Raw genomic sequence first — 27,289 nt, 5'->3', positions numbered from 1 at the left:
TATATAAAATATATTAAAGCTTATTACAATATATAAATATTGAAAATATATATCAACTTTGATTCTATTGCCTTTGCAGTTTTAAATAAGATATGCACACTAAAGCTTTGGTGCTTTAGTGAGACCAGACTTTTGAAAGTAACTCATATATGGTAAGACAATCATCTTTTATCTATCTTTCTGTATCTATGACATGACTTCATCAATAATATACTTTCCTAATGTAAAATAAAAATCATATTCTTTTAAAGAATATATCTCTGCCTGAGTTGAGTTCCTCTGATCTTATAAAATAATTAATTGTTCTCATCTAACACATTATCGTTAAGGAGCACTGATGGATTACATTTATGACATGGAGATTTAAGGAGAGGGAATAACCTATAAAGGAACTCATTACTAACATTTCCCCCACTTATGTCTGCCTATCAGAGCAGAACTGAGACAGGGCAATACCAATGAGACATATCAATAATACTGTTTATTTTTATAGCACTACTGGATGTATGCAGCACAGTACAATGTTGACAAATCCCTGCACCATAGAGATTACAGTCTAATGGGAGATAGAGTGACATGCCCACTTTATCTCCCAGTGAGTGTCAGTGAGAGAATCAGAATGTGAACCCTGGCTCTCAGGTTCATAGGCCATTGCTCTAACCACTAGACCAAAATGTTGTCTTTATGGAGCCCTCTGTAACAGGCTTATGGCTTTTCTTTGAATGTTTGTGTCAAATTATGATGTTTAAATTGTGTATGTAAGCTTGAATACTGCAGGTGATACATTTTTTAAATAAATAAATAAATTTATTCTTTTAAAATGCTAAAGATTAATGCCTTTGAGGTCTAACTTCTGATTGGTTAGAGTTTCTCCGCACTGAATGTGATACAAGCAAACTGCACAGTTTATGAATTCAAGAATTGATCCTTCTCCCTCGAACAGAGAGAGGGTCTCTGTTATCAATCATACTGGTGTTCAAGGAGCTTGGGCCATTTTACAGTACTAGTGCCTGACTGTCTTTCATACAATACAATGGGCAATCTGTTACCTTCTTCCACAAACAAAGGCTCTTCCTCAGCCTCCAATTCATTCTCTGCAATATAGGAACAAAATCATCAGTGAGATAAGAAAGAAAACAACATCATTATTCAGTACCAGAATAGCAAGGGGTGCTGCAGGACAGGAGTGAGGTGAATTTTCAGAGCTCTGTGTGTGTGTGTGTGTGTGTGTGTGTGTGTGTGTGTGTGTGAATCTCAGTATAAGAATAGCAGAGGATGCTGTGGGGCAGGTGTGAGGAGCATTGACAGAGCTCTGTATGTGAGGGATGAGGGAACACAGTGCTGGAATAACAGGGAATGCAGCATGAGCTGAAGTGAGATGCATTGGTAGAGCTGAGTGTTTCTTAGTGGTGGAATAGCAGGGATGTGCAGGGCAGGAGGGAGGTGCATTGTCAGAGCTGTGTGTATGTGAGGGGAGGGGTCTCAGTGCTGGAACAGCAGGGGGTGCTGCAGGGCAGGAGGGAGGTGCATTGTCAGAGCTGTGTGTATGTGAGGGGAGGGGTCTCAGTGCTGGAACAGCAGGGGGTGCTGCAGGGCAGGAGGGAGGTGCATTGGCAGAGCTGTGTGTATGTGAGGGGAGGGGTCTCAGTGCTGGAACAGCAGGGGGTGCTGCAGGGCAGGAGGGAGGTGCATTGTCAGAGCTGTGTGTATGTGAGGGGAGGGGTCTCAGTGCTGGAACAGCAGGGGGTGCTGCAGGGCAGGAGGGAGGTGCATTGTCAGAGCTGTGTGTATGTGAAGGGAGGGGTCTCAGTACTGGAACAGCAGGGGGTGCTGCAGGGCAGGAGGGAGGTGCATTGGCAGAGCTGTGTGTATGTGAGGGGAGAGGTCTCAGTGCTGGAACAGCAGGGGGTGCTGCAGGGCAGGAGGGAGGTGCATTGTCAGAGCTGTGTGTATGTGAGGGGAGGGGTCTCAGTACTGGAACAGCAGGGGGTGCTGCAGGGCAGGAGGGAGGTGCATTGGCAGAGCTGTGTGTATGTGAGGGAGGGGTCTCAGTGCTGGAACAGCAGGGGGTGCTGCAGGGCAGGAGGGAGGTGCATTGGCAGAGCTGTGTGTATGTGAGGGGAGGGGTCTCAGTACTGGAACAGCAGGGGGTGCTGCAGGGCAGGAGGGAGGTGCATTGTCAGAGCTGTGTGTATGTGAGGGGAGGGGTCTCAGTACTGGAACAGCAGGGGGTGCTGCAGGGCAGGAGGGAGGTGCATTGTCAGAGCTGTGTGTATGTGAGGGGAGAGGTCTCAGTGCTAGAACAGCAGGGGGTGCTGCAGGGCAGGAGGGAGGTGCATTGTCAGAGCTGTGTGTACGTGAGGGGAGGGGTCACAGTACTGGAATAGCAGGGGGTGCTGCAGGGCAGGAGGGAGGTGCATTGTCAGAGCTGTGTGTACGTGAGGGGAGGGGTCACAGTACTGGAATAGCAGGGGGTGCTGCAGGGCAGGAGGGAGGTGCATTGTCAGAGCTGTGTGTACGTGAGGGGAGGGGTCACAGTACTGGAATAGCAGGGGGTGCTGCAGGGCAGGAGGGAGGTGCATTGTCAGAGCTGTGTGTATGTGAGGGGAAGGGTCTCAGTGCTGGAACAGCAGGGGGTGCTGCAGGGCAGGAGGGAGGTGCATTGTCAGAGCTGTGTGTATGTGAGGGGAGGGGTCTCAGTACTGGAATAGCAGGGGGTGCTGCAGGGCAGGAGGGAGGTGCATTGTCAGAGCTGTGTGTATGTGAGGGGAGGGGTCACAGTACTGGAATAGCAGGGGGTGCTGCAGGGCAGGAGGGAGGTGCATTGTCAGAGCTGTGTGTACGTGAGGGGAGGGGTCACAGTACTGGAATAGCAGGGGGTGCTGCAGGGCAGGAGGGAGGTGCATTGTCAGAGCTGTGTGTATGTGAGGGGAGGGGTCTCAGTGCTGGAACAGCAGGGGGTGCTGCAGGGCAGGAGGGAGGTGCATTGTCAGAGCTGTGTGTATGTGAGGGGAGGGGTTTCAGTACTGGAATAGCAGGGGGTGCTGCAGGGCAGGAGGGAGGTGCATTGTCAGAGCTGTGTGTATGTGAGGGGAGAGGTCTCAGTGCTGGAACAGCAGGGGATGCTGCAGGGCAGGAGGGAGGTGCATTGGCAGAGCTGTGTGTATGTGAGGGGAGAGGTCTCAGTACTGGAATAGCAGGGGGTGCTGCAGGGCAGGAGGGAGGTGGATTGGCAGAGTTGTGTGTATGTGAGGGGAGAGGTCTCAGTGCTGGAACAGCAGGGGATGCTGCAGGGCAGGAGGGAGGTGCATTGTCAGAGCTGTGTGTATGTGAGGGGAGGGGTCTCAGTGCTGGAACAGCAGGGGGTGCTGCAGGGCAGGAGGGAGGTGCATTGTCAGAGCTGTGTGTATGTGAGGGGAGGGGTCTCAGTGCTGGAACAGCAGGGGGTGCTGCAGGGCAGGAGGGAGGTGCATTGTCAGAGCTGTGTGTATGTGAGGGGAGGGGTCTCAGTGCTGGAACAGCAGGGGGTGCTGCAGGGCAGGAGTGAGGTGCATTGGCAGAGCTGTGTGTATGTGAGGGGAGGGGTCTCAGTGCTGGAACAGCAGGGGGTGCTGCAGGGCAGGAGGGAGGTGCATTGTCAGAGCTGTGTGTATGTGAGGGGAGAGGTCTCAGTGCTGGAACAGCAGGGGGTGCTGCAGGGCAGGAGTGAGGTGCATTGGCAGAGCTGTGTGTATGTGAGGGGAGAGGTCTCAGTGCTAGAACAGCAGGGGTGCTGCAGGGCAGGAGGGAGGTGCATTGTCAGAGCTGTGTGTATGTGAGGGGAGGGGTCTCAGTGCTGGAACAGCAGGGGGTGCTGCAGGGCAGGAGGGAGGTGCATTGGCAGAGCTGTGTGTGTGTGAGTGTCTCAGAAGTGGAACAGTCAGGGCCCAGTGCTAATTTTTTGGCTGCCGTCCCCCAGATTCATTCAGTAACTGTCCTGGTCCTATGAAATAAAGCCCAGCTCCATCCTGCAATCTATATTTTTAAAAACTGCCAATATAGTAAACCTCCCACACCAAAACAACCCTGGAAATGCAGGGGGCAGTGCTCGGCACAAAGAGAGTGAATTGGCAGTGCTGTTTGTGAGAGTCTGAGTCCAAGGGGGCACTGCAAGTCAGGACTTAGGTGCATTAGTAGAGTTTTGGAGTGGACACCTAATGGCTCTGAGCTTGCGTGGTCCCCAGAGGTTTACCTTTCTCTATGATAGGACTAAGAGCTGTTGTGACCTGTGTTGTCGCAGACGGGCTCTCATGGATGCTTTCCTCAAACTCCCATATGCTCTGCTTTAACTCAACAGGGAAGATGTCCATAGTCAGGTAATGACCAAAGATGAAGTCCCCGCCACCACAGCTGCTACACTTGTGTGAGTCCATCTCCAGGAAGTTGGTGCACTTGAAGTGCAGAGTCTTTATCTGCTCCCTCAGCCAGAGCTCATAGGTTGTCTCCTGAAGTAAGGGGGTGCAGAATCGCATCATTCTGCACGGCCAAGATTTTTGAAATTCAGATGCTTCATCCAGTTCTAAAAACAGGACACAGACTTATTAGAGACTCAGGAATGAACGGCCTTCCCACCCCCTCCTTCATTCTCCTTCCTCTGGCTCTTTTCTTACTGTTTTAATTTTCAGTCCATTGCACTCTAACAAGAAGATAAATCCAGACAAAGCATTTCAAAATATTCACCTGCACACAGGGGAACATACAGAATGCAATGTATCTCCTTCCTTTAGCATAGTAAATGAGGCCTAGCCACTGCTGCTGGGACACCATATATAACTGCAGCTGCATCCTCTGCTGCCTGACTGTGTCCCACTGAACAGGAGAGCAGTCACTGTCTCTGGGACACTGTCATTAACCAAAGCTGCATCCCCTGCTGCACGACTCTGTCCCAGTGAACAGGGGAGCAGTCACTGTCTCTGGGACACTGTCATTAATAACCAAAGCTGCATCCTCTGCTACCTGACTGTGTCCCACTGAACAGGAGAGCAGTCACTGTCTCTGGGACACTGTCATTAACCAAAGCTGCATCCCCTGCTGCACGACTCTGTCCCAGTGAACAGGGGAGCAGTCACTGTCTCTGGGACACTGTCATTAATAACCAAAGCTGCATCCTCTGCTACCTGACTGTGTCCCACTGGAGAGCAGTCACTGTCTCTGGGACACTGTCATTAACCAAAGCTGCATCCCCTGCTGCACGACTCTGTCCCAGTGAACAGGAGAGCAGTCACTGTCTCTGGGACACTGTCATTAACCAAAGCTGCATCCCCTGCTGCACGACTCTGTCCCAGTGAACAGGAGAGCAGTCACTGTCTCTGGGACACTGTCATTAACCAAAGCTGCATCCCCTGCTGCACGACTCTGTCCCAGTGAACAGGAGAGCAGTCACTGTCTCTGGGACACTGTCATTAACCACAGCTGCATCCCCTGCTGCACGACTCTGTCCCAGTGAACAGGGGAGCAGTCGCTGTCTCTGGGACACTGTCATTAACCACAGCTGCATCCCCTGCTGCACGACTCTGTCCCAGTGAACAGGGGAGCAGTCACTGTCTCTGGGACACTGTCATTAACCACAGCTGCATCCCCTGCTGCATGACTGTGTCCCACTGAACAGGAGAGCAGTCACTGTCTCTGGGACACCGTCATTAACCACAGCTGCATCCCCTGCTGCATGACTGTGTCCCACTGAACAGGAGAGCAGTCACTGTCTCTGGGACACTGTCATTAATCACAGCTGCATCCCCTGCTGCACGACTCTGTCCCAGTGAACAGGAGAGCAGTCACTGTCTCTGGGGCACTGTCATTAACCAAAGCTGCATCCCCTGCTGCACGACTCTGTCTCACTGAACAGGAGAGCAGTCACTGTCTCTGGGACACTGTCATTAATCACAGCTGCATCCCCTGCTGCACGACTCTGTCTCACTGAACAGGAGAGCAGTCACTGTCTCTGGGACACTGTCATTAACCACGGCTGCATCCCCTGCTGAATGACTCTGTCCCAGTGAACAGGAGAGCAGTCACTGTCTCTGGGACACCGTCATTAATAACTGCAGTTGCATCTCCTGCTGCATGACTCTGTCCTAGTGAACAGGAGAGCAGTCACTGTCTCTGGGACACAGTCATTAATAACTGCAGTTGCATCTCCTGCTGCATGACTCTGTCCTAGTGAACAGGAGAGCAGTCACTGTCTGTTACTGGACTTCTCCTCCAAAAAAGGGGAGACTTTTCCGAAAAGATGGGCTCCACCTTAACCAGAGTGGAACCAAGCTGCTGGCTAACTTTCAAAAAGGAGATAGAGCAGCTTTTAAACTAGAACAAGGGGGAAAGCCAACAGTCACTCAGCAGTGCATGGTTTGGAGAAATGTAACCTTGAAGGATACTTATGAAACAGGAGAGTTAGGGAATCCCAACAGAGAAGTTCCAATAAAAGCAAAAGTAGTCCATGTGCCAAAATATCACAGAAGCTAATGATTTCCAAATTATCCCAAACAACTGAAAAGCAGGTTGTTAATACAAACAAAAAACACACTTTGAAATGTCTGTATGCCAATGCCAGAAGTCTAAGAAGTAAGATGGGAGAGTTAGAGTGTATAGCAGCAAATGATGAGATTGACATAATTGGCATCACAGAGACTTGGTGGAAGGAGGATAACCAATGGGACAGTGCTATATCAGGGTACAAATTATATCACAATGATAGGGAAGATCAGCTTGGTGGGGGTGTGGCACTTTATGTCCGGGAGGGTATAGAGTCCAACAGGATAAAGATCATACAAGAGAGTAAATGCTCAGTAGAATCTATATGGGTAGAAATCCCATGTGTGTTGGGTAAGAGTATAGTGATAGGAGTATACTACCGCCCACCTGGACAAAATGGTCAGACAGATGATGAAATGCTTAGAGAAATCAGGGAAGCTAACCAATTTGGCAGTGCAATAATAATGGGAGATTTCAATTACCCATCTAGACAGGTGCAGGACAGAAAATGAAGTTCCATTCAAAATTCAAACGTGTATTTATTATATAACTGAATTTTCATAGTTCATTCAATACGGCAACTCCTTCAGGTAAACAAAGAATATTTTAAATACTTGTCCCCCGACACGGTCCGTGTTTCGTGTGAACTGCATCAGGAGGGACCGCAGTATATTATGATCTACAATAAAACGATACATATCAAGAATGGAACAAAATAGGCTGCAAGAAATATATATATACAGATGTAACGTAACAGGTACATACCTTTAAAGAGATCACAGGAGCGCGAGCGCCCTATAGCAATGACAGCCATTTAAAAGGAAAAAAGGCGCGAAAGGAAAACCTCTCGCGAGAAGCTGGAGAACGCCAGAGCGCACAGCCACACACATGTCGAATTAATAGGCTATTAATAAAATTGGTACCATTCGATCTCCTTGTTTAAGCCATTGGGGAAAACTGAATCCAATGTGAAAATCCAGCGCTGCTCTCTCCGTCCTAGCATCCCGGAAAAGTCTCCCCCTCGTTGGGGACATGCGACCACCTCCAGGACCAGGAAGGAGAGAGCATCGATGGAATGGCCAGCCTGGAGCCAGTGTGATACAAGAGGCTCGTCAATCCTGGAGGATCTGATATTACAGCAATGCTCTATAATCCTTGTTTTTATCATACGCGAGGTTTTACCCACGTATAACAAAGGACAAGGACATTTAACCACATAGACCACCCCTCTAGTTGTACAGTCAGTATTGGAAAACAGCTTAAATACCCGTCCAGTTTTGGGGTGTACAAATTCCCTCAGAGGTTCTGTATGTCGACACATAGCGCAATGACCGCAAGGGGAATGCTGACCCCTCCTATCAGATCTCGGATCACTAGGGCGACTTGCTGTATGAACCAGTCGGTCCCGTAAATTAGTCCCTCTCTTAAAAGTGAACCGAAGTGATCCGTGCATCAGAGTGTTGAGGGAAAGGGCTGCCCAATGTCTCTTAATCATGTTAACTACAGTCCTCCCAACTATAGAGAATGGAAGGATGCAGTTCAGCGATGTATCCTCAGTGGCCGTGGGGGATATAAAGAGCCATTCCCGGTGCGTGTATAATGCGCGTTTAAACGCTTTTTTGATGACCCGAGGAGGATAGCCCCTTGCCTTGAACCGGGCCGATAGAATTTGAGCTTGTGAGAGAAAGTCAGTGCGGTTTGAGCAAAGGCGACGCAATCTTAGAAATTGCCCCGTCGGGATATTCTCACGAAGAGCCCGAGGATGGCAGCTATTATATGCCAGTAACGTATTTTATTTATTTTATTTATTTATTATTTTTATTATAAATAAAATAAATAAAATTATTTTTATTTTAATAAATAAATAAAATTTTAATAAATAAATAAAATAAAAATAAAAATTTTAATAAATAAATAAAATTATTTTTATTATAAATAAATAAATAATAAATATTTATTATTTATTTATTATTTTTATTATACCGTATTCCGATCAGTGTCTTTACGGTACAGTGAGGTCTGAAAATGGTCCCCCATCCAGAGAATGGAGACGTCCAAAAAAGAAATATGTGTGGGATGAATATTGTAATTAAATTGAATGTGAGGATTCAAAGAATTAACCCAGTCAAAAAATACATAAAACTGTATATCAGTACCCGTCCATATAATGAAAATATCGTCAATGTAACGAAACCAGGAATTAATAAAAGAAGACCAATCCGACGTATAAATCTTAGATGTTTCATAGTCGTCCATATACAGGCACGCCAAACTCGGGGCCATTGTCGCCCCCATCGCAGTCCCCTTATTTTGTTGGTAAATTTGGTCCTTAAATTGAAAAAAGTTTTTTGTCAACGCTATCTCTGCCAATTGTACCAAAAAAGCGGTAGTGACCCGGTGTGGGACTGGGCGAGGGTTCAATGCCCTCTCAATAACTGTCAGTGCCTCAAGTTGTGGTATGTTGGAATAAAGAGAAACCACATCGAGGGTAATAAGAAACAAGTTGGATTGGGTAATCTCTAACTGTTCCAACATAGACATAAAGTGAGAGGAATCCCTCACATATGACTTAATACAAGGTACAAGTGGTTTTAAGAAAACGTCCACAAACTGGGATAACGGCTCTAATAAGGAGCCCATGCCAGAGACTATCGGGCGACCCGGAGGATTTGTCAAGGATTTATGCACCTTTGGAAGGGTATAAAACAGTGGCATAACTGGATGGGATGCTACTAAAAATCTAGCCTCTTTGTTCGTAATGATACGTGCGTCTAAAGCCATTTGTACTGTAGATTTAATCTCCAGGAGCAAAGCCTCCGAGGGGTCCGCAGGTAGTGGGGTGTAAAAAGACATGTCTCCCAGTTGTCTCAGCACTTCAGTTTCGTAGTCAGATCTATTTAACACCACTATACCACCCCCTTTATCTGCTGGCTTAATCACAATGGAGTAATCTTTAGATAATTCCCCAATGGCTCGAGCCTCATCTTTTGGCAGGTTATACCTAATGTATGGTTTTTGTGAGCAAATCAGGTTCACATCTCTACATACTAGGCGCTCAAATGCCCCTAAAGATACATCAACCACCCCCGGAGGGGTCCATTTTGATCTCGGGTGAACCACAGACATATCTGATGATGGTAAGGAGTCCTCAAAAAATAATTTGAGTTTCAATCTCCGAAGAAATCTGTGGACATGAACTAAAAGATCAAAGTTATCCCCTCTACTGGTAGGGACAAATGAGAGCCCCCTGTGAAGTAATTGTAATTCCAGCGGAGAGAGCTGACGTGAAGAAAGGTTGAAAACAGTTTCATCCTTCATTGCCAGAGGTCCGCCTGAGACCATGGTGGACGGACTACCCGAGTCTGTGAACTGTTCTGAGAAGGCACCATCCCTCGCGGTCGAAGTTGTCGGGTGTCTGATTTCGGCTGCGGGTGCCCCGAGTCTAAAAAAGTAGATGCTATTGAAGAATAGCGTGAAGAGGCAGATGGTCCAGAATTCAATGCAGAGTCGTCTGAGCCGTGAGTGCGAGCCAAATGTCCAGGATCCGTGGAGGCAACAGCAATACGGCCCCGGCGGGACTGACCCCGTGTCCGAGGTGCCCGAAATTCTTCTCCGGATGATTCGCCAGAGGAGGAGCTGTCTGCAAAAGTGACTTTTTTTGAGGGCTTTTGTGCCATCCATTTGTATACGTATCCTGTGCTGTAATCAGTCGCGTCCCGTTGGAACTTACTGAACTTGACAGCTTTCAGGTCCGACCTGAATTTTTGCAGATTATCCTGGAATTCCTCCAGTTGTTGGTCAAACACTTCTATCGGACAAGCGTGTTTAATCGAATCAAGTTTCTGTGTGATTTCAACACGTAGTGAATCAAGCAAATCTCGATTCGTCTCAATAATTAGGACCATAAGGTCAAGCGAACACTTATTTAAAATCTGGTTCCATCGATTCACAAAAGCTGTATTGTCCGCGTGCAACCTAGGCTCTTTCTGAACTCGGAGCCCTCGCGGAATGCGACGAACTCTGCAATACTCAATAAGTGTAGCCGAATGTAGTTCTGCCCGAGTCAGGCGCTTTTGAGTATTTATCAGGTCAGTCCATGACACGGGAGGAGCAGTATCCGCTGTATCTTCTGAAAAGAATAGTGTGTCTGTGAGGACCGCGTTTACAGCATCATCAGTGTAGCTGAAAGTGTAGTCATCAGACGCAGCCATTAAAGCTTCAATCATGCGATAGTATCAAACAATCAACAGAAGCCAACCTTGCACATAAGCAAGTATTCATCTAGACAGGTGCAGGACAGAAAATGAAGTTCCATTCAAAATTCAAACGTGTATTTATTATATAACTGAATTTTCATAGTTCATTCAATACGGCAACTCCTTCAGGTAAACAAAGAATATTTTAAATACTTGTCCCCCGACACGGTCCGTGTTTCGTGTGAACTGCATCAGGAGGGACCGCAGTATATTATGATCTACAATAAAACGATACATATCAAGAATGGAACAAAATAGGCTGCAAGAAATATATATATACAGATGTAACGTAACAGGTACATACCTTTAAAGAGATCACAGGAGCGCGAGCGCCCTATAGCAATGACAGCCATTTAAAAGGAAAAAAGGCGCGAAAGGAAAACCTCTCGCGAGAAGCTGGAGAACGCCAGAGCGCACAGCCACACACATGTCGAATTAATAGGCTATTAATAAAATTGGTACCATTCGATCTCCTTGTTTAAGCCATTGGGGAAAACTGAATCCAATGTGAAATCCAGCGCTGCTCTCTCCGTCCTAGCATCCCGGAAAAGTCTCCCCCTCGTTGGGGACATGCGACCACCTCCAGGACCAGGAAGGAGAGAGCATCGATGGAATGGCCAGCCTGGAGCCAGTGTGATACAAGAGGCTCGTCAATCCTGGAGGATCTGATATTACAGCAATGCTCTATAATCCTTGTTTTTATCAAGAGTAGCAAATCACCTGTACTGGAAGGTATGCATCCTAGGGTACTGAAGGAACTAAAAGTGAAATTTCAGATCTATTAGTTAAAATTTGTAACCTATCATTAAAATCATCCATTGTACCTGAAGACTGGAGGGTGGCCAATGTAACCCCAATATTTAAAAAGGGCTCCAGGAGTGATCCGGGTAACTATAGACCAGTGAGCCTGACTTCAGTGCCGGGAAAAATAGTGGAAACTATTCTCAAGGTCAAAATCGTAGAGTATATAGAAAGACATAGTTTAATGGACCAAGGAACTAGTGTATCACCCCACTTTCTGGCCAGTTTCTCTCCAACATGGTCCCAAACAAGAATGAGCCTTTAAAGGGAAATTTTGTGAGGTTAGCCTTGGAGTTGCTTCAGCTGACCAATTTCTCAACCATAACTGATGTCTGGCCGCTATTATCAAAGCCATCCCTCTGGCTGAGTTGTGGACAAAATCGCAGCTTGCATCTGCCAAGAAGTTGGCTGCTGGCTCTTTAACTGCCCTGGTAATTCAGCCTAGAGTCATCAACCTCTTGAGAGAGAAGTAAACAAGAGCAAGCCACCAGGGAACAGCAAGAAGCTATTTGCAAAGTCATTGCCACTGCTTCAAATGCCTGTTAAGGATACTTTTAATCCTTCTATCCTGTACATCCTTTAAGGCCACTCTTTCCTCTACATGTGGAGACTGCACACACAAGTGCATCCACCTTCAGAAAACATAAATGCTCTCTCACCACTGGATCCAGTGGGTACAGGCCTTCCAAAACCCGACCTCCTTTGAAATTAGCCTCTGGGGTGTCCCACTCAAGATAAATCAATTCTTGAATGGCCACCATGACAGGGAAAAAACAAGAGGCTTTATGCAGAGAAATCAAGATGAGATTTTTCTTTGGCTCAGACATGGCATCTACCCCAGGCACTCCCAGAATTTTCAGGGTCTGGGAAATCAGGGCCGACATTTCATCTGTATGGAAGAATCGTAGCATAGTTCTATATGGTTCAATTCCTGGAGGAATGTCACCATCCTCAAGAAAGTCAGGATTGGCATCATCATCCTTGCCATCCAGATCTCTATCAGGCAGTCTCGTTGCCAATCTAAGAGTACTCCGGCGCTTAACAGTAGGTCCATAGAATCAGAAATGCCGGCAGAAAAGGACCAAATGGTCCATCCAGTCTGCCCAGCAAGCTTATGGTAGTAACTGCTGGCCATACAAGTCTCCTTTATAATTATCAGTTTCCCAGACTGTTAAAGTCAGGGCCCTTGTTGGTTGCTGTTTGAGTCCAATTCCCCATTACCTCTTGAAACTAAAGCAGAGAGCAATGTTGGAGTTGCATCAACAGCATTAAGGCTTATTGGTTAAGGGTAGTAAATACCGTACCAGCAAATTACTTCTATGCTTATTTGTTTTCCCAGACTGTACGATTCACTGTCCTTGTTGTTTGCTGTCTGAATCTAACTCCCTGTGATAGAGTATATGACAGAATGTCTCAGACTGCCTTAACGGACCGGCTCCAGCTGTCTGGCCCAATCCACCTTAAGACAGACAGGAAAGGGATCCTCGGGTGGGGGCGTTTCCCTGAGGTAAGGGATACAAAGGTGAGGCCCTGAGAGAGTTAGACAGGCCCCCAGGAAGAAGAAGGAAGCTGCAATCCAATGCTGTGTTTGTTCTGGACATTTTCTTTGCTTGTCAGTCTGCTGAGGTAAGCAGCCATTTGCTTCTCTTCTGTTATATAATTTTGTAAATAAACTGATGAAAAGCAGACCATTCTCCAGCCTGGTCTGTTCTGCGGCCTACCCCAGTCATAGACTGCTCCAAGGGCATCACACTCCCCTTTTCCTCTTTTCCCCCTGCCACTGAAGCAGAGAGCAATGATGGAGTTGCATGAACAGCATAAAGACTAGGAAGAACCAGGCTTAGTGAAATCAGAGGAAGATAACTCTCCCTGAGCCTCCAAACAGCTCTGGCACAAGTCAGCGAGATGCCTTACTATGACAGGCAGTGCAAAGAGAAAAACACTTAGGTTTGTTAGATATAGATGCCATTAGATTGGCAGCATGCTGATCGGTGGCCGGAGGCCTGTGTGTAGCTCTTTTTATTTTTTTTATGCGTCCAAAAAATTCTAGGTTTCCAACCTAGGCATCCAAAAATTAGGCATCCAACAACTAGGTGTCCCATAGCTAAGCGCAATGCCTAGGAGTCAAAGGCTTAGGCGTCCCTAGAATAGGCACCGTAAAATAAAAAAATTAAGCTCACAGCAATGCTCAACTTGTGCACACAGTTAAGCGGACGGCCACATAAGGCACCACTTAACTTGGAGCACAGACTGCTTAAGAATCCAAAAAACTAGATGCACAACTTGGACGCATAGCTAGACACACAAACTGAACTGACAATCCTGTAGAGGGCAGCCTAAAAAAAGCGCGTGAAATGCCTTTGAGGCCCACTAAGCAGCACACAGCGAAAAAGCCTCAGAGCGGGGCCTAGCCTACAGAGTCTGTTTAACCCGCCAGACTGCCCCCTACCCTTGACTTCCCATGGAGTGGGACGAACTTCGGAACGGCATGCCAAGCATGGAGAACGGGGAAAGGAGGAAGCCCTATAGCAAAAACACCTCCTTCTCTGTCTCTGCATCTTTTATTATTTTTACCTGAGCTCAACCTTACTTGGCTGAGAACAGAGACGGTCTCCGGCTGTGGGGGGAGAGGGCATATGCAGTCACCGCCATACTCAGCTTCCTGTATCTGCTGCCTTTCAGATGTTTAACAGCTAAGTCCATGCTGGCTGAAAATCCAGCTACCATACCATCTGAGGGACCACGGAAATCACCTCAGGAATTCTCAACTGGGGGTGAGACCTTTTGGTATCACCGCAGGAGTGGGGCAAATTTATTTTCATTATTTCTTTTTTTCAAATCGAAGCAGTCCCCAGTAGGGAGATGCACATCCACCATCTGCTGGAGACAGAGAATACTGGCAGGCTGATGTTACTGCAGGGATATATGTACTGTGACATCAGTTTGCTCTGTCTCCATCTGCTGGTAACGGTGCATAACTCACTTGGTTCTGGATTCATTTGACTGGACGCTAAGAAAGATGTTCTTTTAGATATTATAGCCTCTCTCACTTCACCTTTTAACCATGCCAGAAGTCATTTAGCCTTCCTTCCACCTTTTTTAATGCGTGGAATACATCTGGTCTCGGCTTCCAAGATGTTTTTTTTTAAACAACGTCCATGCCTGATCTAAACTGTTAACCTTTACAGTTGTTGTTTTAATTTTTTCCTAACCGTTTTCCTCATTTTATCAAAGTCACCTTTTTGAAAGTTAAATACTGTTGCAGTAGATTTCTTTCTTGCGCTCCCTCCAGTTATTAAGTCAAATTTGGTAATGTTGTGATCACTATTGCCAAGTGACTCCAACACTGTTTCCTCTTAAACCAAATCCTGTGTTCCACTAAGGGCTAGGTCTAAAATAGTTTCCCCTTTTGTTGTTCTTGTACCTGCTGCTCCATGAAGCAGTCATTTAATTCTTCTAGGGACTTTACCTCTCTAGACTGTCCTGATGTAACATTCATCCAGTCAGTACTGCGGTAATTGAAATCACCCATTATTACTGTGCTGCTGATTTTGTTAGGTTCCCTAATTTCTTTTAGCATTTCATTGTCTGTTAGTTCATTCTGGCCAGGTGGATGGTAACACACTCCCACTGAGGAGGGTAAAATATATGAGTATTAGAGTAGAATAGATGGGGGGAGAGGTAAGGGAATGAATATTAGGATGAATGGGTGAACAATAGGAAAGTAATGGGGGTTCTATTATGATGTATGTAAAATGGTTGGTTTAATTGCTTATTGATGATGTAAGATGATTTAATATATGTTTTTTTAATTTGATGTATTTGAGGTTGCTACTGCAACTCAATTTATTGTAAACCGCCTTGAAATGGATTTGAAAGTCGGTATAAAGATAAATAAATAAATAAAAATAAATAAATATTCCCCTTTTCAACTGGAATTTCTATCCATAAAGATTCAACATTGCATTTTGTTTCCTGCAGAACTTTTATCCTGTTTTGACACAATGTTCTCTTTAACATATAGTGCCACCCCTGCACCAATCTGATCCATCCTATCATTTTGATATAATTTGTAACCTGATACCACAGTGTCCCATTGGTTTTCCTCCTTCCAGCAGCTCTCTGCTATACACTCTAACTGTCCCGTCTTATTTTTTAGACTAGCATTTGTATACAGACATTTCAAAGTATTTTTTTTCTTTGTATTATCACTTGGCAGGGGTAATATGGAATCTTTCTGCACTTTACTTAAAGACACCTGGTCTACTTTGGCATTTATTTCAACCTTTCTACTGGGAATCCCTATTTTCTCTGTTTTCTTAATATTCTTCAAAGATATATCATTCTGAACCATGCACTTCTGAGCAACTGTCGGTTTTCCCCATCACCTCATATTCCATGACCTTTTAATTTTCTTAGAAGCCTCTCATAAGGGGCTTTGTCAAACGCCTTCTGAAAATCCAAATACACTACATCTACCAGTTCACCTTTATCCACATGTTTATTAACCCCTTCAAAAAAATGTAGCAGATTTGTGAGGCAAGACTTGCCCTGGGTAAAGCCATGCTGACTGTGTCCCATTAAACCATGTCTTTCTATATGTTCTTTGATTTTGATCATTAGAATAGTTTCCACTATTTTTCCCAGCATTGAAGTTAAGCTCACCAGTCTATCATTTCCCAGATCACCATGGAGCCTTTTTTAAATATCGGGGTTACATTGGCCACCCTCCAGTCTTCATGTTTAATGGACCATTTTAATGATAGTATCAAAATTTTTACTAATAGATCTGAAATTTAGTTTTTGAATTCTTTCAGAATCTTGGGGTGTATACCATCTGGTCCAGATGATTTGCTACGCTTCAGTTCGTCAATTTGGCCTACTACATCTTCCAGGTTCACCGTAGATTTGGTTCAGTTCATCCAAATCATCACCCTTGAAAACCTTCTCTGGAACCAATATCTCCCCAAAATGCTCATTATCGAACACGGAAGCAAAGAATTAATTTAGTCTTTCCTTGATAACCTTATCTTCCCTAAGATCCCCTTTAACCCCTCAATTATCTAATGGTCCTATTGACTCCCTCGAATGTTTCTTGCTTTGGATATATTTTAAAAGGTTTTTATTATGAGTTTTTGCCTCTTCGGCCAACTTCATTTCGAATTCTCTTTTAGCCTGTCTTATCAATGTTTTACATTTAACTTGACAATGCTTATGTTTTTTCCTATTTTCTTCAGATGGATCTTTCTAGTTTTTGAAGGACTTTTTTTTGGCTCAAATAACCTCTTTCACCTCATCTTTTAACCATGTTGGTAATTGTTTGACCTTCCTTCCACCCTTCCTAATGTAGGAATACATCTGGACTGCGCTTCTAAGATGGCATTTTTAAACAATGCAACGTAATTACATCTGGTCAATACATCTTAGCAAAGACAACTTTTATATTAGATACAGTCACAACAGTAGTACACATTAGTCAAAGAATTTGTGGTTAGAGGTGTAGAAACAAGGACCCCAACATGGCCATGTTTCGCATCAGGGCTGTGTCAGGGGGACCAGACACTGTACATTTCTTAGAAACTTTTCACTGCAAACTTTAAAGGTGCTGTATATAATGGAGTAGAGAGTACATTCCACTTTGGTAGAGAGGCATGTGATTGCATAAAAAAAGACGGATATGTGAATGCTTATAAATAAAATCGCAATGCAGACTCTTGCATTTAAAATGAGTGATCGATTTCTGCGATTTGTTTAGACAGGGTCGGACACTTTATGCCACGAGTCAGCAGGGATGAACCTACTACGACACGGGGAAGTATAACATCTTTAAACAGCAAGATTCTGTTGAAAGAAGAAACATTTTGGTAAGATGGAAATGCTGATCCCGATTTTGAATAGAGCTAAATTCTTTATAATTATAAGAAGGAGGTGTCTGCGACCGAGCTCAGGCTACTGCCATCCTGAGCTTGGTCGCAAAGACCTCCTTCTTAAAATTATGTACCAAAGCTACTCCCAAACAAGGTGGGAGGCTGTCCACGGTCCAGTCAAAACCACACATGCCAAGGCTGCGTCCTCCCAGGCCTGCACATCAGGATGATAATAGCTGGAAAACGTGTATAAGGAGGACAACGTCGCACCTTGGCAAATGTCGATGGGAGACAACAATCTAACTTCTGTCCATGACACCACCTGAGCCCTAGTAGAATGAGCCCTAACCTGTCTAGGTAATGGCTGCACAGCATCCACATATGTGGCCGTGACAACCTCCTTAATCCAGTAAGCTGGCTCACCCTGTTTACTTCAACCATGGAGGATATACAGGCAAACCATCTTCCTGAAAGTTTTAGAAACCTCCAGATACCTCACAATATGTCCCCTGACTTCAAAGGGTTGCCAGAGGCAATATTCCTCCCATCTCTTTCCCTATCCAGAGATGGCAGGGAAATGGACTGATTCAAGTGAAAATCCGAGACCACTTTTGGCAAAAAGAAAGGAACAGTACGCGGCTGTATCACCCCTGGAATCACTTGAAGGAATGGCTGTTGAGCCGGAGGTGGACCCTTGGGCCGAGGTGGGGTTCATGCAACCCATAGGTAGGGACCTACGGGTCCCCACCGTCATCAGGCGAAGTGGAATGATGAACAGAGGCCAGCTAGAGCTTCACAAATACCAGCCCTCGTTCCCCGCAGGTTGAGCCTTTGGGTGCCGGGGCCGGCTGGACTTAGGTGGGCCTCTGTATGAAATTGATGTAGAGATCGGTTCAGCCCATAGACAGCAGGTGAGAGACGGTACAGTCTTACACTGGACAAGGTAGTGTCCTGGAGACTCGGGCACCAAAGGAACGGAGGTAGACAGGGGTCGCCCGAGTAAGAGCAGGCTGAAACCTGAATAGACCAAGTCCAGGAGGTAAGTTTGAGAAGTGTCGAGGAACAGGCCTGAGTCAGGGATGGCAGCAATCCAGAGGTAGTGGCAAGCAAGGCTGAGGTCTGAACACGGAGATAGTCAAACGCAGTCACACGATACAGAGGTCTGGGTCTGGAGATAGGCAATAGCGTAGTCAGGTGAAGCAGAGGTCTGGGTCTGGAAAAAGTCAATGGTGTGGTCACGCGAAGCGAAGATCCAGGTTTGGAGACAGTGAATGGCGTGGTCGGGTGAAGCGAAGGTCTGGGCTTGGAGAGAATCAATAGCATGGTCAGGCAAAGCGAAGGTCTGGGCTTGGTGAGAGTCAATGGCGTGGTCAGGCAAAGCAAAGTTAAAGTCCGTGTAGGCAATCCGAGGGATGAAGCAGGATAGGAACAAGGAGGCAGGAACCAGGAACAATGAGGAACAGGAACGTAGGAGTGAGACGAATCTCTGGGAGGCAACGAGTACTTGACCAGCGAGGAGACCTATTGCACAGACAAAGCTAGGGAGCGGAGCCTGCGCTTAAATACTAAGGCTCCACCGACATCATCATCTGGGGCCAAGGCTAGGTTCCCACCATAGTCCCTACTTAAACATCAGTGATGCGCGCGCCTAGGGAGGGGCGTGGCGCTGAGAAGGAGCGTCTCTCCATGGGCCACGCGGAGATGCCCGACAAGAAGCAATGGACACGGCCAGAGGACGGAGCTGATGGCCCACCACTGCCAGCAAGGAGGAACCAGGAGCTAGAGTCACTGTAGAAAGGTGAGGGGGCCGTGCTGTGAGTCTGCCACGAACGGCATGCGTAACAATACCCCCCTTTTACACTCCCCCTTGGAGGTCGGGGTTTGCCCGGATGGGCACAATGAAAGTTCAAGAGGAGGGTTTTTTCCAGGATATTTCGAGCTGGTTCCCATGAATTTTCTTCGGGTCCATAATCCTCCCAGGAAAGGAGGTATTTCCACTGGCTGTCCCTATGTCAGACATCGAGGACTTCATGTACCTTGTAGGTCATATCAGTCTCAGGCACCAAAGGAGCCTTTCAGGAAAGCCAGGACAAGACTACTGGTTTTAGAAGAGATACGTGAAATGTATTATGTATTCCCAGCGTAGGAGGCAGCCGAAGCTGGAATGTAACTGGTCCAATGCGTCGCGTGACCGTAAAAGGTTCCATGTACCTTAGAGCGAACCTTTGAGAAGGTATTTTGAGTCTGATATACCAAGTGCTCAACCAGACTTTCTGGCCAGGGAGGAAATCAGGAGCCGAGCATCGGTGACTGTCAGCAGTTCTCTTAGCCCGGGAAGCGGCTTGATGTAAGCGAAGATTTGTCTGTTCCCATAAAGTCTTGAGGGCATCTGCAGTAGCCTGTGCCGCAGGGGAAGGTACTGACAAAGGTATGGGCAGAGGTGGTTGTGGTTGCTTTCCATAGATGATGGAGAACGGTGATGTGCCTGTAGCTGTGGCGATGTGGGAGTTGTGAGAAAACTCCGTCCAAGGAAGAAGTTCAGACCAATTGTCTTGGAGGTCGTTGATGTAAGCACGTAGGAAGGCCTTTAAAGAGTGATTCATTCGCTCAGCTTGTCCATTGGCTTGAAGGTGGTAAGCAATTGTTAGACTGATGTTAATGCCGAATTTTTCTGCAAAGAGCACGCCAATATCTAGCAATGAATTGTGGATCTCTATCAGAGACAATGTCCTTGGGTAGGCCATGTAATCTGAAGATGTGATGGAAGAATAGGCATGCCAGTTCAGGAGCAGATGGTAGCCCTGGTAGACGGACGAACTGGCCCATTTTTGAAAATCAGTCTATGGTTACCCATTAATGGTATTGCCTTTGCATAAAGGCATGTCCACAATGAAATCCATAGATGTTATGTTTTTGTAAGGATGTGAACCCTGGGCCAAGATGAGTGGTGTCTCCGCCCACAGGGAGGAGCCCTGTGAGCCTCACCGTCGGTAGGCACGGTCTCAGTGGTGTAGGACACAGCTGTATGATAGAGACTTTAAGAACATAAGAAATTGCCATGCTGGGTCAGACCAAGGGTCCATCAAGCCCAGCACCCCGTTTCCAACAGAGGCCAAACACTAAGAAGATCCCATGCTACTGATGCAATTAATAGCAGTGGCTATTCCCTAAGTAAATTTGATTAATAGCCACTAATGGACTTCTCCTCCAAGAACTTATCCAAACCTTTTTTGAACCCAGCTACACTAACTGTACTAACCACATCCTCTAGCAACAAATTCCAGAGCTTTATTGTGCGTTGAGTGAAAAAGAATTTTCTCCAACTAGTCTTAAATGTGCTACTTGCTAACTTCATGGAATGCCCCTTAGTCCTTCTATTATTCGAAAGTGTAAATAACCAATTCACATCTACTTGTTCAAGACCTCTCATGAGCTTAAAGATCAGAGCTGGAGATGCAAATAAGTATAGTTCTGAGCAGTGAGGTATACCCAGGGTGATACCACTGATGTGAAGATCCGGTAGTGGCCCGCTGAGTGGGGTACAACAGAAAGTTCCTTCAGACGAGTATAGATTACCTCACAAATGCAGTTCTGGTAGTGGCCCACAGAGCGGGGTCCGCCAAGGATATCTGTACTGTACATGATGAAGAAATAGTCTGAGGTGCAGGAACCCGGAAGTGGATCCTGTAGCTGGTGTGGCAATTCCCTGCAGCACAGGGCATATTGGAACAACTTCTACTGAAGAGGAAACGGTAGTGGCCCGAGGCACGGGGTACACCGCAGAGAAACTTCAGTAAAGCTAGTATCGTTGAAGTCTATAGTAAAGTGTTCACAAGAAGTAGTTCCAGGAGAGTGTCCCGAGAAGCGGGTCAGGTAGTAGTCCAAGGCAGGAAGGCTCTCCTAGGAGTGGATAGCCAGGAATGCAGAAGGGCCCCCGAGGAGCGGGTACCCAGAGTGTCCACATGCCTAGAGAAGAATCTGGAACTGGAAGTCCAAGAACGGAGCGGATTCAGCAACGAGGGAACTCCTTGCTAACTCGTTGAAGCAAAGGGCCGGTCAGCTTAAGTACAGCAGCGAGTTGACATCATCCGGAGGGGACGCCCCCGAGGTTCTCGCCATGACATGTACAAAGGAGGCCCTTGCGCGTGCGTGCCTTAGGTGATCCCGGAGACAAGATGGCAGTCGGCAGCATCCACGCCATCCCAGGAATGCTGGGGAGGTCAGTGATGGTTGGTGGAGGCTGCCATTCTTCCTAGGATTGACGGTGCAGGGAAAAACTAGGTGAGCATGAGTGGTTGCAGCCGTCTGTGACTGACAGGCGTAACAGTACCCCCCCTTCTTAGGGCCCCTCACCGGGGGGGTTTGGTTTCCTAGGATGTGAAATGTGAAATTGTCTGATCAACTCCTTGTCGAGGATGTTGCTTGCAGGCTCCCAACTATTCTCCTCGGGACCAAATCCTTCCTAGGATATGAGGTACTCCCAGCGTCTTCCATGTTTCCTTACATCAAGTATATCTTCCACCTGACAAGTAATGTCCTCTTTTGCAGAGAGAGGTTGAGGTTCAGGTGCTTTCCTCAAGAATTCCAACAAGATGAGCAGTTTTAGAAGGGAGATATTTATTTATTTATTTATTTATTTATTTATTTAACAGTTTTATATACCGACCTTCATAGTAAATAACCATATCGGATCGGTTTACAATTAACAAGAATAAAAAACTGGGGTAACTATTCAAGTAAACGAAAGATAAACAGTAAGTAGGAATGAGTCAAAGTTACAATCTTGATTTTAACTTGAATTAGGCCCAGCTCCATTAATAGTCATTTTTGTTAAATATTTTTATTTTTACCTATAAGGTATATATCAGTTTTATGTATTTTTATAGTATTTTTTTTTAGTTTCTTTCATTTATTTATTCTTACTTTTATTTTATTGTAAACCGTTTTGACAAGATACCCTGTTTTGAAAAGCGGTATATAAATACTTTTAAATAAATAAATAAATAAATCAACAGGGAAGAGAACTTGGAAGCTTGCAACAAGCTGGAAAGAAGATAAGGCAGGAAATAAATATGAAGTGATGCCATAGGGCGTACGGGTTAAAGCTTAATGGTGCTTTAACCTGGGAGAGTCAGAGTCCATTCGTGAGTATAATCATCATAACGGGTAAGCGTGAAGGACAACTAGTGATTGTCTGGTGGGTCGGTGAAGGCTTGGTGAAAGAGCCAGGTTTTAAGTCTTTTTCTAAAAGTTAACAGGCAAGGCTCCACTCTGAGACTTGAAGGGATGCTATTCATATATATATATCTATATATCTATATATATAGATATATATATATATATGATATGATATGATATGATATGATATATATATATATATATATATATATATATATATATATATATATATATATGATATGATATATGAGTGAGATATGGAAGGCATTGTGGATTCTAAGAAAGGATGGTAACTGCAGGCTGAAGGTGACTGGACCCAGGTGGCGGAGTATTGCAAAAGCCCTATGTATCTTGGTGCAAATCGAGCAGAAAGCAGTTTTAGGCAGATGAAGCGGGTACTGAGCTATACCTTATCTCCGGGTTGTAACTGCAGAGCTGCTTGGTAATGGGCATTGAAGAACATCTTAGCCTGTTGCCCAGCTTTCTAGAGAGGTTTTTTGGTGTATTCCCAAAGTTGATGCAGTTCTTGCGGGGCATCTGGAAGCTGGGGCTATGGAATTCAATCGCAGGATCACTTGCGGTGACCTCTGGACTCCTATCCCAGGGGATGCCGGGAGCAGTATGCAGATGAGCCTTCCGGTCCTATTCTACTGCAAAGGGTGCGAGGCCTCTGGAAGTTGGGGCTGTGGAATTCAATCCCTGGATCGCTTGCGGTGACCTCTGGACTCCTCTCCCGGGAATGCTGGGAGCAGTATGCAGATGAGCCTTCCTGTCCTCTTCTACTGCCTCAAGACTCAAAAACTCAAAACTCAAAAACTCTTCACACTCTCACATATGCCAATGAGGTGGAGGGTTTACGAGAGCGCAGTAGAGTAGCCACCACTGCATCGGAATAACCCTTGCTCTTTAACCGACGCCTCTCAAAAGCCATGCCGCTAGACAAAAACATTCAATCTCTTCCAAACAAACGGGGCCCTGACACAGAAGGTACAGTAGATCCTGAAATTGTAGAGGACCGTCCACCGCCAGACTGACCAAATCCATGAACCACGGGCGACGTGGCCACTCCGGCGCCACCAGAACGACCTCCGGCCATTGCACCTCATAGAAACATAGAAATGACGGCAGAAGAAGACCAAATGGCCCATCGAGTCTGCCCAGCAAGCTACGCACTTAATCCATTTTCTTTCCCTTTTTTTCTCTCCCACCTGTTACTATTGGCTTCCAGTACCCTCCAGCCCTAATTCCCCTCCACCCAATTTAGAGAGCAGCTTTGAATCTGCATCCAAGTGACATCCAGCTCAATTGGGGGTAGCAACCTCTGCAACAAGCAGGCGACCCCCTTGCCCCATACTCTTACCCACCCCTGTTTTTATTTTTTTTTTTTTTTGGAAATAGCAGCCCTCCATCCTTCCGCTCCGTGAAGGTGGAACACCAACTACTGGCCACTGGCATCCCGCTCCGTGAACGCCTCTGTGGCTACTGCCGCTCCGTGCAGTGTTTGAATGCCGCTGTGGCTACTGCCGCTCCGTGCAGTGTTTGAATGCCGCTGTGGCTACTGCCGCTCCGTGCAGTGTTTGAATGTCTCCACTTTATTCACGCCCTCTAGACTTGATGGATCCACAGTGTTTATCCCACGCCCCTTTGAAGTCGTTCACAGTTTTAGACTTCACCACTTCCTCCGGAAGGGCATTCCAGGCATCCACCACCCTTTCCGTGAAGAAATACTTCCTGATATTGGTTCTTAGTCTTCCTCCCTGGAGCCTCAGCTCGTGACCTCTGGTTCTGCTGATTTTTTTCCGATGGAAAAGGTTTGTCAATGTCTTTGGATCATTAACGTTTTTCAAGTATCTGAAAGTCTGAATCATATCACCCCTGCTCCTCCTTTCCTCCAGGGAGTACATATTTAGATTCTTCAATCTCTCCTCGTATGTCATCCTGTGAAGACCCTCCACCTTCCTGGTCGCCCTTCTCTGAACCGCTTCCATCTTGTTCTTGTCTCTTTGTAGATACGGTCTCCAGAACTGAACACAGTACTCCAGGTGTGGCCTCACCAAGGACCTGTACAGGGGAATAATCACTTCCCTTTTCTTACTCGATATTCCTCTCTCTATGCATCCTAGCATTCTTCTGGCTTTTGCTATCGCCTTGTCGCATTGTTTCGCAGACTTCATATCATTAGACACTATCACCCCAAGGTCCCTCTCCTGCTCCGTGCACATCAGCCTTTCCCCCCCCCCCCCATCGAATACAGTTCATTCGGATTTCCACTCCCCATATGCATGACTTTGCACTTCTTGGCATTGAATCTCAGCTGCCATATCTTCGACCACTCTTCCAGTTTCCTTAAATCCCGTCTCATTCTCTCCACTCCTTCCGGCGTGTCCACTCTGTTGCAGATCTTAGTGTCATCCGCAAAAAGACAAACCTTACCTTCTATCCCGTCCTCAATGTCGCTCACAAAGATATTGAACAGGACCGGTCCCAACACCGATCCTTGCGGTACACCACTTAAAACCTCTCTCTCTTCAGAGAAAGTTCCATTTACCATCACGCATTGTTTTCTGTCCGTCAACCAGTTTTCAATCCAGGTCACCACCTCAGCACTCACTCCTAAGCTTCTCGTTTTATTCACCAGTCTCCTGTGCGGAACCGTATCAAAAGCTTTGCTGAAATCAAGTAGATGACATCGAGCGCTCTTCCTTGATCCAATTCCTTGGTTACCCAGTCAAAAAAGTCAATCAGATTTGTCTGACAGGATCTTCCTCTGGTGAATCCATGCTGCCTCTGGACCATCAATTCTCCCGACTGTAGATAGTTCCCTATTCTCTCTTTCAACAGTGACTCCATTACTTTTCCCACCACCGAAGTGAGGCTAACCGGTCTGTAGTTACCAGCCTCCTCTCTGTTCCCATTCTTGTGAAGCGGGACCACCACCGCTCTTCTCCAATCACTCGGCACCACTCCCGTTTCTAGGGATCTATTAAACAGGTTGCACAGCGGTCCCGCCAGTACATCACTGAGCTCCTTCAGTATCCTTGGATGAATCCCATCAGGCCCCATGGCTTTGTCCACTTTCAGATTCTTTAGCTCTTCCCATACATTATCTACTGTAAATGGATTTTCCTCTGTTCCGCTTCCCTCCAGTTTCTTGTTGTGTAGAGATGGTCCTTCTCCAGGGTCTTCTTTAGTGAACACAGAGCTGAAGTAGTCGTTTAATATTTCTGCCATTTCTTCGTCTCTCTCCACCTCTATCCATCTCAGAACATTGCCGATCAGGGCCAGGGTGGAAACACGTATAGAAGAATGTCTTGTGGTCAGGAAACCACCAGAGCATCAGACAGATGATGAAATGCTAAGAGAAATCAGGGAAGCTAACCAATTTGGCAGTGCAATAATAATGGGAGATTTCAATTACCCCAATATTGACTGGGTAAATGTAACATCAGGACTTGCTAGAGACATAAAGTTCCTGGATGTAATAACTGACTGCTTCATGGAGCAATTGGTTCAGGAACCAACAAGAGAGTGAGCTATTTTAGATTTAATTCTTAGTGGAACGCAGGATTTGGTGACAGAAGTAACGGTGCTGGGGCCACTTATTAACAGTGATCATAATATGATCAAATTTAAACTAATAACTGGAAGGGGGACAATAAGTAAATCTGCAGCTCTAACACTAAACTTTCAAAAGGGAAACTTTGATAAAATGAGGAAAATAGTTAGAAAAAAACTAACAGGTGCAGCTGCAAAGGTTAAAAGTGTTCAACAGGCATGGACATTGTTTAAAAATACTATCCTAGAGGCGCAGTCCATATGTATTCCACACATTAAGAAAGGTGGCAGGAAGGCAAAACGATTACCATCATGGTTAAAAGGTGAGGTGAAAGAGGCTATTTTAGCCAAAAAAAAATCCTTCAAAAATTGGAAGAAGGGTTAATAAACATGTAGATAAAGGTGAACTGGTAGATGTAGTGTATTTGGATTTTCAGAAGGCGTTTGACAAAGTCCCTCATGAGAGGCTTCTAAGAAAACTAAAAAGTCATGGGGATAGGAGGTGATGTCCTTTTGTGGATTACAAACTGGTTAAAAGACAGGAAACAGAGAGTAGGATTAAATGGTTAATTTTCTCAGTGGAGTGCCTCAGGAATCTGTACTTGGACCGGTGCTTTTCAATATATTTATAAATGATCTGGAAAGCAATACGACGAGTGAGGTTATCAAATTTGCGGATGATACAAAATTATTCAGAGTAGTGAAATCACAAGAGGATTGTGATACATTACAGGAGGACCTTGCAAGACTTAAAGATTGTGCATCCAAATGGCAGATGAAATTTAATGTGGATAAGTGCAAGGTGATGCATATAGGGAAAAATAACCCTTGTTGTAGTTACACGATGTTGGGTTCCAAATTGGGAGCTACCACCCATGAAAAAGATCTAGGCATCATAGTGGATAATTTTTTTTTTTTTTTTAATGGTTTTTGTATACCGACATTCGACAATAGATATCACATCGGTGTACAATTTGATTAAAAATGCCTTATTAAAAGCATTTAAAATAGTCAATGAAAATAAAATACTTTAAACTTAATACAATAAATACATTTAACACTTCTTAAAATTATAGGCACTAAAAAGACAAGATAAAAGTAAAGTTTAAAAGATTTTAGGAC

General features: G+C 45.7%; 1 protein-coding gene across 1 annotated transcript in view; it reads right to left on the bottom strand.

The window, feature by feature from the left end:
* LOC115093343 (adenylate cyclase type 10-like) overlaps positions 1–27,289 on the bottom strand; it is a gene marked incomplete in the record, with an annotated part of 787,628 nt that overhangs the window by 332,057 nt on the left and 428,282 nt on the right. Inside the window, 2 exon segments of the mRNA XM_029604970.1 lie at positions 1,050–1,094; positions 4,232–4,558. Of these exon segments, the coding sequence (XP_029460830.1) occupies positions 1,050–1,094; positions 4,232–4,558 (372 nt within the window).

The sequence above is a fragment of the Rhinatrema bivittatum genome, chromosome 6, assembly GCF_901001135.1.
Source record: "Rhinatrema bivittatum chromosome 6, aRhiBiv1.1, whole genome shotgun sequence".
In the NCBI taxonomy this organism is placed as follows: Eukaryota; Metazoa; Chordata; class Amphibia; order Gymnophiona; family Rhinatrematidae; genus Rhinatrema; species Rhinatrema bivittatum.
Note: the sequence above shows the minus strand (reverse complement) of the source record. Positions and strands in the feature narration are given on the sequence as shown.